Source organism: Pogona vitticeps, chromosome 7, assembly GCF_051106095.1.
Source record: "Pogona vitticeps strain Pit_001003342236 chromosome 7, PviZW2.1, whole genome shotgun sequence".
Taxonomy (NCBI): domain Eukaryota; kingdom Metazoa; phylum Chordata; class Lepidosauria; order Squamata; family Agamidae; genus Pogona; species Pogona vitticeps.
In genome coordinates, this window is record NC_135789.1 from 12,564,535 (window position 1) to 12,576,395 (window position 11,861).

The 11,861-nt window shown below is 51.7% G+C and overlaps 1 protein-coding gene across 4 annotated transcripts in view; it reads left to right on the forward strand.

The window, feature by feature from the left end:
* ANO8 (anoctamin 8) overlaps positions 1-11,861 on the forward strand; it is a 34,853-nt gene that overhangs the window by 17,094 nt on the left and 5,898 nt on the right. For 2 of the 4 annotated variants that reach the window (XM_072977840.2, XM_078379010.1), the window contains exons 9-19: positions 1,192-1,319; positions 2,801-2,962; positions 3,837-3,989; positions 4,332-4,458; positions 5,389-5,444; positions 5,933-6,007; positions 6,812-6,955; positions 8,299-9,099; positions 9,790-9,981; positions 10,787-10,918; positions 11,542-11,652. In XM_072977840.2, coding sequence (XP_072833941.2) covers positions 1,192-1,319; positions 2,801-2,962; positions 3,837-3,989; positions 4,332-4,458; positions 5,389-5,444; positions 5,933-6,007; positions 6,812-6,955; positions 8,299-9,099; positions 9,790-9,981; positions 10,787-10,918; positions 11,542-11,652 — 2,081 coding nt within the window. The remainder of the gene's footprint in view (positions 1-1,191; positions 1,320-2,800; positions 2,963-3,836; positions 3,990-4,331; positions 4,459-5,388; positions 5,445-5,932; positions 6,008-6,811; positions 6,956-8,298; positions 9,100-9,789; positions 9,982-10,786; positions 10,919-11,541; positions 11,653-11,861) is intronic. The other 2 variants (XM_072977841.2, XM_078379011.1) reach the window with 1 other exon arrangement.

Sequence of the window (11,861 nt, forward strand, 5' to 3'; positions counted from 1 at the left end):
ATCAGACATGATGGCAAAATGAGTTTTCTTCCCTCAGGGTGTTCACTCATTTATTCTTTCAGTCTTTTTCCTGCCTCCTTCCTCCCAGTTTTCCTTCCATCCATCATCAGTCTTCCTTCCTTCCTTCCTTCCTTCCTTCCTTCCTTCCTTCCTTCCTTCCTTCCTTTCTCTCTCTCTCTCTCTTCCTTCCTTCCTTCCTTCCTTGTCCCTTCTTTCCTTCCTTCCTTCCTTCCCTCCTTCCTTCCTCATAATTCGCCCTCATCAAGGAGGCAAGGTTGAGAAACACAGAGGGAAGGAGAGAAAGAAAAACCAAGTGGCTTTCAGTTCCTTCAGAATCTGCTTCAAAGAGATGATGATGGTGGAGATGATGGGAGGATATGTGTGTGTATGTGTGAGAGTGGAGAATGCTTTTTACTGCAATCTCTCGAGCTCCTTTTTTCTGTCCCCGAGCGATGAGGCATTGAGGGTTTGGGAGCTTTCTGGTGAAAGGTTTCTGACTTAGATAAGGAAGATTTGGTTCACAGTGCCCTCAGAAATTATTATATAAGCAGGACTGCTTTCATGACTAAATATTAAGCAATTTTAAATGAGAAATGTATTACGTTTTTGTGGGTGGGAGGAAAGGAAGGAAGAGAAACGGGAGGGCCAAGCTGTCGGCTGGAGAGAGAAGGAGAGAATCCCATTTCCTTCGTAGTTAGCCGGCCTCTTCCTCCATCCGGCTGCACTCCAGATGTGCATGGACTACATATCCCATACTCCCCAGCAACGGCAAAAGGTCACACACACACACCCTGTGCATGGCTGGAGGTCCGGGGAATGTGCAGGGGTGGCCTCAGTTAACAGCAGCGGGAAAAGAAAGGTTGATCCTTGCTCCCACTTTTTCCTGATTAAAGAAATAAATTATAAAAATCTGGAGGTCCAGAAGATGGGAATAGCAGAGAGAGAAGAAGAGCGTGCACCCCCATCACTTAATTGTTGGTCAGCTGCCGCTCAGGCCTGGTTGCAAACATTTTGACTGGTTAATTAATGGTGCCTTCTGTGGTGAATGTTTGGGCAACGAAGACATTTGACTGGATGCCTAAGGCGGTCCTGGAGGGGGGTCCCTACCTCACTTCCCCCCCTCAGGCTCCTGCCTTGTTGGGCCTTCTGATGTGGCTCTCCCTCTCCTCCTCCTCCTCACCCTGTCTCCAGACGAGATCTGTGACTACTTTGGGGTGAAGATCGCCATGTACTTCGCTTGGCTGGGCTTCTACACCTCCGCCATGGTCTACCCGGCTGTCTTCGGCACACTGCTTTACACCCTCACCGAGAGCGACCAGGTGAGGCGGCGAGGGGCGGGCAGGGGGGTGGTGCTCCAGGAGGAGAAAAGGATCCTCTCCCCTTTGGGTGGTCGTGCCTTCCGTTGAAAACAATCGTGCAAAATTGAACCGGCGCAAGCGCCAAGTGCTGCACTGATTCAAAGGCATCCTTACAAGGGGGGGGGGGGGGAGATTCTGGGCTCCATGTTGCGATGAGCAGGAAGGAGTTTGGCCTGTTCGGAGATTCCAAGCTGAATGTGAGCCCAACAGGGTGAGGAAGCTGCAAAAAAGGCCAATGTGATTTGAGGATCAGTGAGCAGAAATTGAGCCTCCCAATCCTGAGAAGGACTAAGTTCCTCTCTGTTTGGCACTGGCGAAGCTTCATCCTGAGTCCTGTGTTCCAGTTCTGGACACCACATTTTAAGAAGGATGCTGATTCCAAGGAGGGCAACCAGGAGGATCAGGGAATTGGAAACCAAGCACTTTGAGGAGGAAAGATGGAAAGCACTGGGCAGGTTGAGAGGAGACGACGGAGGGTCGTGATCCTAGCAGAGGGACCGTTTGCCAGTTGTAGCATTACAAAGGACGAGCAGATTCGGGGCCTCTGATTCGGGCGTTTCTGATGCTTTGGTCTCTGCCAAGCAGCCCTGCCTCAGTTTCCTCCCACGGGGCCCCATTTACCGCTTCACTTACTGTGTCGTTTAGAGCTTTCTGATGTGATTAGGCTGATGGGGGGTGGTTTCCAGCGGGATCTGGGCAAGAATCTGAACAAAGAAGCATCCAAAATTGACGTTTTGGGGTAGGGAGCAAAGACTGGAAGCAGGAGAGACATAATATTTTAGTTCCTCTACCAGGAGAGTATTTATTAATTTAAAGTGTTTGTGAATCACCCTTTGTGAAGAATGCACAATTTAACGTGCTCTTATATGGCTTTTAACGAGGGACGATGCCCAACAACCCAAAGGAAAGGGAGCGTCCCTTGACCACAGGCCGAAACCATGGAGAACCTAGTTTTAAAGATCCACTTCTCTGCCTGGCCTGCAGGTCTGAACAGTGCCGAAAATGTATGCTTAAATATTATTTCTGCTGCACAGGAGTGCAATGATAAGGATTGTTCCACACAGCAAGCCAGCATTCCATAAGGCAGTTCTAGAAATGGGGGAATCCCAATCAAAAATTATAACTTTGAAACAGGACCTCAGAGCAGCACTAAATTTGGCACAGATGTAGAAGACCATCTGCTCTTCCTTAGTTCCAGATTTGAGGTCATTTGGGCAAACACTATTTGAGTTACAGTTTTTTAAAAAGTAGAACTATTTTACTCCGCTCTCCATGCAGACACGGGTGACCTTTTCTGTCACTAGGTGTTTTTTTTTTAAGGGGGTTATCCTAATTTAAACAAATCCCTGACAGCCAGTGGGCCCCCCCATGTGGTTGTTCTCTGTTTTTCTGCCTCATTCGTCTTTACCCTCTCCTTGACCTCCCCCCCCCCCCCAATTCAGACCAGCCGGGATGTTTGCTGTGTGATCTTCGCCATCTTCAATGTAATCTGGTCCACGTTGTTTCTGGAGGAGTGGAAGCGCCGGGGGGCCGAGTATGCCTATAAGTGGGGGACGCTGGACACGCCCGCAGAGTCCATAGAAGAGCCTCGGCCCCAGTTTCGGGTCAGCAGCGTTGGGTCAAGTTTCGAAAATGGGTGGGTGGGTAGGAAGAGCCATGCAGTGTCACACTGTCGGTGTGGGTGTGGCTGTATCAGACCTTTTTCTAAGTCTGCAATCTTTGCTGATGAAGACCATCATTTCCAGCAATGAACACTTGCTCCCCTCACTTGGCTTTGTTCTGGATCAGCATCATGGTGCATTTAGCGTTGAGGTGAGGAGTGTGCGGCCCGAGGGCTGGAACCGGCCTTCCCAGGGTCCTCCGCTCGCCCTCTTTGAATAGCGCTCTCCCTCTCCCTGCGACACCCTCCTTCATGGATCAGTAAGGTGCCTCACCCCAAATTCTGGAAGGTTATCCTGACTCCCCACCCCAAGACTTTGTTACTGGAAGTCAGGGTCTTGAATTTAAAAAGGATGGTGTTTTTCTTGACCATCAGTTTCCCCCCCCCAACTCCCGAATCCCAAGGATTTTTTCAGGGACAACATTTTAGCCCTTAGTCGAAACCCCTTTGTTTCAGTTGTCTTTAATTGGGTGGGTTAATGCAGTGGTTCTTAACCTTTGTTACTCAGGTGTTTTTGAACTGCAACTCCCAGAAACCCCACCCAGCAGAGCTGATGGTGAAGGCTTCTGGGAGTTGCAGTCCAAAAACATCTGAGTAACAAAGGTTAAGAACCAGTGGGTTAATGGATTAGATATAATAAGCCCTTCTGAAGGAGGCCCAGTGGGGATTTGAACTCCCAAACTCTTTGGGTCCATTTAAAAAAAAAGCCCTCCTAAGCTCTTTTCAAATGAGGTACCCGCAAAAAATGGCCCCTGGGCTGTGCCCATCCGGAGTGTGGTTGATGATGCCCTCATGGTCTCTCGGCCTTCCCTGTCTAGGGTGTGAAGCGCGTCAGCCCCGTGACCAACGCTGAGGAGTTTTACTACCCGCCGTGGAAACGGCTGGTCTTCCAGTGTCTGGTGAGCCTGCCCATCTGCCTCTTCTGCCTCTCCTTCGTCTTCCTTGCCATGCTGGGCTGCTTCGAGTTGCAGGTAAGGAGGGCCCACGCGGAGGAAGACTGTGCCATGGGGGACACGGCATGGCACCGAGCGACGGGCAACCCTCAGTGCCCAGTGTTGCAGCGAAGCTGCCGTTTGGCTGACCTGGGAGGCAACCTAGGCCTAGCTCTGCTTCAGCTTCTTGCTCCAGGGCTAGCTGGAGGCACTTCCTGTCCCAGCAGGAAGCTAGGCCTAGCTCAGTCCTCCAGGCCCTTCTCCCAGGTGAGCCATACTCAGGTTAGGCTGTCTTGGTCCAGAATGGAAAATGGGGGGATTTGTCATCCGGAAGGGATAACAAAGCCCATAACGTTGGGTTGCGTGTTTCCTTCCACTCAGGAATTTGTGATGAGCATCAAGGAGTTGCCGCGGATTGTGCGCTTCTTGCCGAAAATCGTGCTGGCCGTCATCGTCACTGCCTGCGACGAGGTCTACAGGAAGATCGCCTACTGGCTCAACGACATGGGTGAGTAGCCCCACTGCATTTGCTTGGCTTGCATCTTTTGTCTCAAGGCCAACCCTTGGAAAGGTGGCTTCTCATGAAATTTTAGGGGGGAAAAACTTGGGAATTGTAGTAGCAAGGGAAGGAAAAGCCAGGGTGGTGTAGCGGACGGCGTGCTGGACCAGGGCTCTGGAGGCCTGGGTTCAAATCCCCACTCGGTGATGGAGACTCAGCGGGTGACCTTGGGACACTCCGCCTTGTCCTGGCTCTACCCCGCAGGGTGCTTGGGGAGGTACCGGTGTGTGTGTGTGTGTGTGTGTGTGTGTGTGTGATGGAGCCCTGGTTCCTGCTTTAAACTCACTGGATGAAAAGTAACTTTAACAAATGAAGAATTACTTTCCAAATAAAGCAGGAATAGGCAACCTGGTACCTTCCCTTGTGTTGTTGACTATAACCCCCATCAGTCCCAGCTTGCTTGGCCAAGCCTCATGGTTTATGAGATTTCGGCTTTCTATCTTCTTGATCCCACTTTTGAGTTTTGCGGAGGTTTCCGCTCAGCCATGCGGTCGGATGAAATTCTAGATCCGGGGTGTGTGTGTGTGTGGAGAACGTATGGCTGCCCCGTGGTGGTGCAAAATGGGAGTTGTAGTCCAACTGTATACAGAAGCTCAGAGTTTCGTAGCTCCATAAAGTTTCTTTTCTCTACCTGGTCATTTTCTATCCCGGTCACTAAGTTTCCAAAGGAAAATATCGACCTAGGATCTGAATTTCAGAGATTCTCTCCGGGGGCTTCGTAAAAGGCCAAACAAGGGGCGGGAGCCCCAAATCCCAGCAGCTTTCTGTTTGAACCACTTCCTGCCAGGAAGGAACCCACTAAAGGTTGGGCCTTTTATCCTTTGAGGATAAGATTAAAACAACAACAACGACCAAAAAATCCTGTTATTTTCATTGCAGAAAACTACCGCTTACAGAGTGCCTATGAAAAAAACCTCATCATTAAAATGGTCTTGGTAAGTCTGCCCAGCCCACTCTCAGGAGCAGGATCTGTCTCAAAAAAAAAAAAAAACCAACACAAAAAGAGCAGAGCTGGGAGAAGTTCCTTTTTCTTTGGACTACAGAGCCCAGCGTCCCCCAGCCCAGCAAGAGAACTGCATCCCATAAACACAGTTTTCACCACACCTGACCAAGCAAATGCAACACCACCCTCTGAAACTTTGGGAGAGCAGGGTTGTATTTAAACGTACCATCCTTGTTGTGTAAAAGCCCACCCTTGGCGTGTCACCCACCCTCCGAGGTCCAGCTATAGCTGCGCGTGCTCCTTCCTGGATCGCTGGAGGCTTCTCCGGAGTAGACTAAAGCCTCCAGCTTCGGAGGCAGTCTACCTTGGAAGGCTTGGCATCAAGCGGCAGTGTTTTACTTGTTTATCCCGACATCCTGCTCTCCATTTATTTATTTCTTTTCTCTCTCTCTCCCTTTCTCTGCTTGTGGTTCCCGACAGTTCCAATTTGTAAATTCATATCTAAGTCTTTTCTACATCGGATTCTACCTCAAGGACATGGAGCGACTCAAGGAGGTAACGGCCCTTTCTCTCTTTCCCATATCAGAGGAGAAACCCTAACAAACAGCAAAAAATATAGAGAAATCTGAGGCCACGATTTATCTCCCCTTTACTACTTTGCGGCTTAAGGTTTAACCTTAAGGTCAACGGCCGCCACCTTCGCAGGCGGTGCAGAGAAAAGGGCTGATCCTTCCTTGCCCTCGGCTGCTTGACTGCCCAGGCTTTCCATTCTGCTGTCCCTTTAATGAAGTTTCGTATTTTGGCTCCGCTGCTGGTAGACGGATCTAGTGTCCACCTAGATCCCAAGAGGTCTTTCTGGGGGGCTCCCAGGAAGCAGGAGGGTTGAGCTTTTTCCTTGCCCTCGGCTGCTTGACGGCCCGTGCTTTCCATTCTGAGTTTTCTATTTTAACTCCCCTCCTGGCCTCGCTGCCCCTGAATCCAGAAAAACCTCTCGCCAGCCTTTACGTGCCAGAAGGCCATCCGTCTGGCACGTTTTCGCGGTGGGTTTGCCTGCTTTGGCAAAAGGGATTTGGGGCTTGGGGACCCGTTGGGGGAACTCCCTTTTGAGCTTTGTAAGTGGAATCCCACCCACCCCCCAAGGGTCATCTACAAAAAACGCAGAATCTGCACCCCTTTTGAAAAACCCTCTCCTCGCATGTGTTAATGTACGTTTCTCATTTGAGTTGATTTTAATTTCCGTTTTTTCTTTCTTTCTTTTGTCCGTCCATCTGTCTGTTTCTCTTTCTCCATCTGTCTGTCCTGGACTCCCCACCCACCCACCCGCCCCCGGCTGCCTTTCCTCCTCCTCCCCCCTCGCAGCTCCTTCTCATCTTCTCCCTCTTCCAAAGCCTCGTGCGTCAGCTGAAAGACGCCGTCCGCCCTTCCCTCCTTCTCAACTTCCACCTCTTCTTCATCGCCTTTAAGGGTTTGCTGAGTTTTTCCTGGGAAATGGCCCTCTCTAAAGTAGGAGCAAGGCGGGAGGTGGAGGGGTGGGTGGGTAGTGGGGGAGGGGAGGCTGAGGAGGGGTGTTTGGGCGATGGGGCTTGTAGTCCTAAAAAATACCTCCTCCAACTCTGGTTTAATCAAAGATGGAAGAAGTGGGTTGAGAGAAGTTGCAGTTCTTTGGAGCCTCTCTGATCAGGAGCAGTCTATCTCAAGACTCATAACAGGTGGAGAGAAGAATATGGGAAAACTCTGGTCTTCCCATATGGCATGACACTGGATGCAACCTTTGATAAGATCCTCGTTGGGATGGGCTTCTAGGCTAGCGGAGAAGGAATATTTTAAGCCAGGCCCCAGTTCAGTATGTTTATTTTTCACGACAGATGGCGATTTTCAAGGATATGTACAGTAGGACCTCCTTATCCACAGGACTGGTATTCGCTGATTCACTTATCCACATTCTGAAAATATTAAAAGTGAATTCCTAGAAATACATATTTCTAATGATGAAGTTACCAGAACTGGCCACTAGAGGGAGGGAGAGACTATGCTACAAATGGCATTTGCTATTAAAATAGCGTTTGCTCTAATACGCATTTTTCAGCATCCATGGGGGAGCTGGGGGCAGATCAGTCACGGACACAGAGGTCCTACTGTATTGGGGTGCCTTGTGAATACAAAACTCCTGGCTTAACATAGTGAGGGTCCCTAGAGGACAAGAAACTTGAGTTTCTGGAAGCTAAAAAATTGGAGGGTAGCATTCTGAATCCCCCCCTCCTGATTTGCAAAGTCCCTGCCGTCATGCATTGTTTATCCCCTCCCTCCTCCTCTTGCTGGGCGACCCTGGAAGACAAGATAGTTAATTCTGATAGATGTGAGATGTTACTAACATGCACGCCTGCTTCTAAGACTTTAAACCAGGGCTTGTTCCTTTAAAAAAAATAATAAAGGAAGAGGAATAAAGCCATCATGTTGCCCCCAAATTACGGCGACCCTATGAATGAGTGATCTTCCAAACATCCCTTGCTTTTGACTGCCCTGGGAGTCTACTCTTCCGGCACTATCTCTTGTTTCCTTTTTGCCCTGTCCCCCGCCATTTAGTCGCCTCCGACGGATGGCCACCCTATGAATGAGTGCTCTCCAAAAGGCCCTCCATCTCCGGGCTCAGCCCTTCCCAAATCAGGCCTGTGGCTTCCTTGAGGGAGCCCATCCATCTCGTATTTTGGGCTTCCTCTTTCACCGCTGCCTTGCCGAGAGCTCTCATTCGGTCAGCTCAGCTAGGACCTGCCGAACTGTTGGCTGGATCATGCTTGTTCTTTCCCTCCCCCCTTCGTGACCGCCCTGTGCTTTTCCCTCCCGCGCAGATGCTAGCCACGCTCCTCATCACTCGCCAGTTTCTGCAGAACATCAAGGAGGTCTCCCAGCCCCATCTTTACAGCAAATTCAAGCGGGGGGACCTTAGTGCCCAAAATCTCCGGGAGGTAGCCCACACCCTCTTCCGGCTGCTGACCCAGAGGTATGCCCCGGCCAAGGCCCCCCGCGCCGAGCCTCGGCCCCCCAAGCCGGGCTGCCCGCCGGCGGGCCAGGCTCCCGAACCCCCGGAGGCGGCCGTCCGGGGGGAGAAGAAATGCCTCAACGGGGGCTGTGGGGTGACTGAGGAAGAGGAGGAGGAGGAGGACGAGCGGGAGGACTCGGAAGAGGAGGAGAGCGGGCTGAAGCTGAAGAAGGTGAGCTTCATTGAGAAAGCCGAGCGCAAGGCGGGCGAGCTGAGCCTGCAGGAGGCGAGCTTCCTGGAGGAAGGAAGCCCGACCATGGTGGAGAAGGGCATGGACCCAGCCTCGGTCTTCCAGCTGGGCGAGGATGATGATGATGAAGAGGAGGAGGAGGAGAGTGAGGGTGGCCCCCTCCGGGCCCCGGCCGAAGCCAGGGACCCCGCTGTGGTCCTGCGGGGTGCCCAGGCCCCCAAAAACCCCGGCGGGGAAGATGATGACCACGAAGAGGAGGAGGAGGAAGAAGAAGAAGAGGAGGAAGAGAGGAGGCAGCACCAGCAGCAGCGGCGGCGCCACCGGAAGGCCACGCGGACCTCGTGGATCGACCCGCCCAAGGAGACCTTCACCCCCCGGCTGGCCCAGGCCGAAGTGGAGAGTTGCATGAAGAAGTATGAGGTGGGTGAGAGGGACCTCCTGCCCGTTCCGGGGTTGGCGTGGTCCTGTGGTCGGATGCGGAAGCCTATCAGGATAGGGGGCGGGATTGCTAAGGGTCTGTTTCTCTCCCCCCCACGGGACCTGTGGGTCCCCCAGAAGTGGCCTTATGTCTCCCAACGGACGGTATTTCAACCTGTCGCTTATCTGAAAATATTTAAAATAGTCAAAACTCACAGAAATATGTTTCCACAATGTCATTACCAGTACTGGCCACTAGAAGGAGGCAGAGACCATGCTATGTATAGTGTTTGCCATTATCCGTGGTTTTTGTTATCCACGGGGGACTTGGAATCAATCCCCCACGGATACAGGGGGTCCATGTTGTATAACTTCTTGTATTTTTACACATTGCTTTTGTTTGTAACTGCGAGACATCTTGAGTCCCTTCATCAAGAGAAAGGCAGTTCTATAAATAAGACAAATCCACAAAATCAATAAAACCATGGGTGCGATGTTTAATTCCGGCAAAGCTTTTTGGCACCCTAACGCAAGGTCCCTTTAAGGGCCAATTCAAAACGGGCAGAAATGGTGTTAAAAAATTGCTGCATTCAAAATGTAATTGGATTTGTGAAAGATTTGACGCGCCATTAATTCAGGCCGTGACCCGTTCTCTCCCTCCCCCTCCCCCCCCCGGCCTCCTTCCGGTCTCAGGACACGTTTCAGGACTACCAGGAGATGTTCATCCAGTTCGGCTACGTGGTCCTCTTCTCCTCGGCCTTCCCTCTGGCCGCCATGTGCGCCCTCGTCAACAACATCATTGAAATCCGGAGCGACGCCTTCAAACTCTGCACGGGGCTCCAGCGCCCGTTCGGGCAGCGGGTGGAGAGCATCGGGGAGTGGCAGGTCAGCCCGGGTGCACAGAACCCTACTGAAGGCGCACACGCGCACACGTGCACACACACACACACACACACACACACACACACGCGCGCGGAGAAAAGCTCTTTCCACCACCCTGTGCAACTAACTGGTGGCTAGACTGTCAATGCCTAAGGAGGCTCCACTGGGCTTTAGCAGCCACTTAAGCACTGACAACGCCTTATCCGGGGATCCGTGGGATTGTAAAAGGGGCCCCTGAAGGTCATCTGGTCCAGCCCTGCGTGGATCACTTTGCGGCATCTTTTTAAGACTAGCATAGAAAGAGGTTTGGCTTCTTCTCTAGCACAATCAAAATGTCCAATTTTTCGGGGGCGGGGTTTGTCTGGAGAAGGATTTCCTCTCTTCCCACCCCCACCCCCCCGGTCCAAATTAAGACTTTTATTTGGAACCAGCCGGGTTGAGACCCACCTACGAGAACCACAGTAAGCCAACGGGCCCCACCTTCCATGGGGTGGACCTTCACACATTTTGCGGTGGCTCTCCCATCGCCTTCTCCTCTCCAGACTACATAAACCCTGCTCCCCTGACCTCCTTGATTGCCATCCTCTTTGTCCAAAATCCTCTGTCCCGTGTCCTCTGTGCCCAGAGTTTTAAAATCATTTGGTGGGAGAGGACCTCCCATCTCAAGTCTGACCTGGTCTGAGGCTTCAGATGTGGCCTGTTTGGCGTGGCCCATTTCCCCGCCTGCCTGCGCGTGTCTTGTTTGCTTCAGCCGGCTTCCTTGCCTTTTAAAAGCCCCCACCCCACCCCGATCTCTTTCCCCCTGCAGAAGGTGATGGAGGCGATGGGGGTGCTGGCCATCGTGGTGAACTGCTACCTGATTGGCCAGTGTGGGCAGCTACAGCGCCTCTTTCCGTGGCTGAGCCCCGAGGGGGCCATCATCTCCGTGGTGGTGCTGGAGGTAAGAAGGTTTTCTTTTTCCTGCTCCCTTCTCTTTCTCTCTTCCTCACACTTGTCATTGCTAAGAACTGAAGAAATTGCCCCAGGTCTGCATCTGGGGGGGGGGGGGATAAATAAATCCAGATCCAGGTTTTTGGGATCAATTTTTTTTTAAATAGGGGGCTTTCGCTGTCCTCTAATTAAACAATAAGGCCCGCTCCACATTCTCATTCGTCTATTGTTTTTCTGTGCCACCCAGTCGTCTCTGACTCACGGCGGCCCCCCCATGAATGAGTAATCCCCCAAAGTTGTTGTTGTTTGGTTGTTAAGTCAAACTCTTCGTGACCCCCCACGGACCAGAGCACGCCAGGCCCTCCTGCCTTCCACGGCCTCCCAAAGAGTTCCTTGCATTTCCTCCGACCTGGGAGTCTCCTCTTCCAGCACTATCTCTTGTTTCATTTTTTCCCTCTTAAGTTCTAAGTCACCTCCGACTGTCCTCAACTGCCCTCGTAAGCGCTCACAAACCCAAGAGCCGTCACCGTCTATTATGTCGTGGCGCTTTCACGGGTGTCTGTAACACACAGGGCAGTTTCCCAGCGTCGGAAGCCCAGTTCCCACGCTCTTTTCCCGTCTTCTCTTCCCCAGCATTTCGCCCTCTTGCTGAAGTACATCATCCAGGTGGCCATCCCGGACATCCCAGCCTGGGTGGCCGAAGAAATGGCCAAACTGGAGTACCAGCGCCGGGAGGCCTTTAAGGTGAGCTTTCTGCTCTTTGCACGCGGCCCTAAGAGAGAATACACAAGACGAGTGTGCAGTGTTCCCAAGGACCCACCTGAAAGGATTATTCATGCACTGCGGGACCCGTGTATCTGCAGGTGCAGTATCCACACTTACCTTGGGTCTGAAAATACTAAAAGAGAAGGAAAAAACCCAGTAAAATATTTTTCACATGTATTACCAGAACC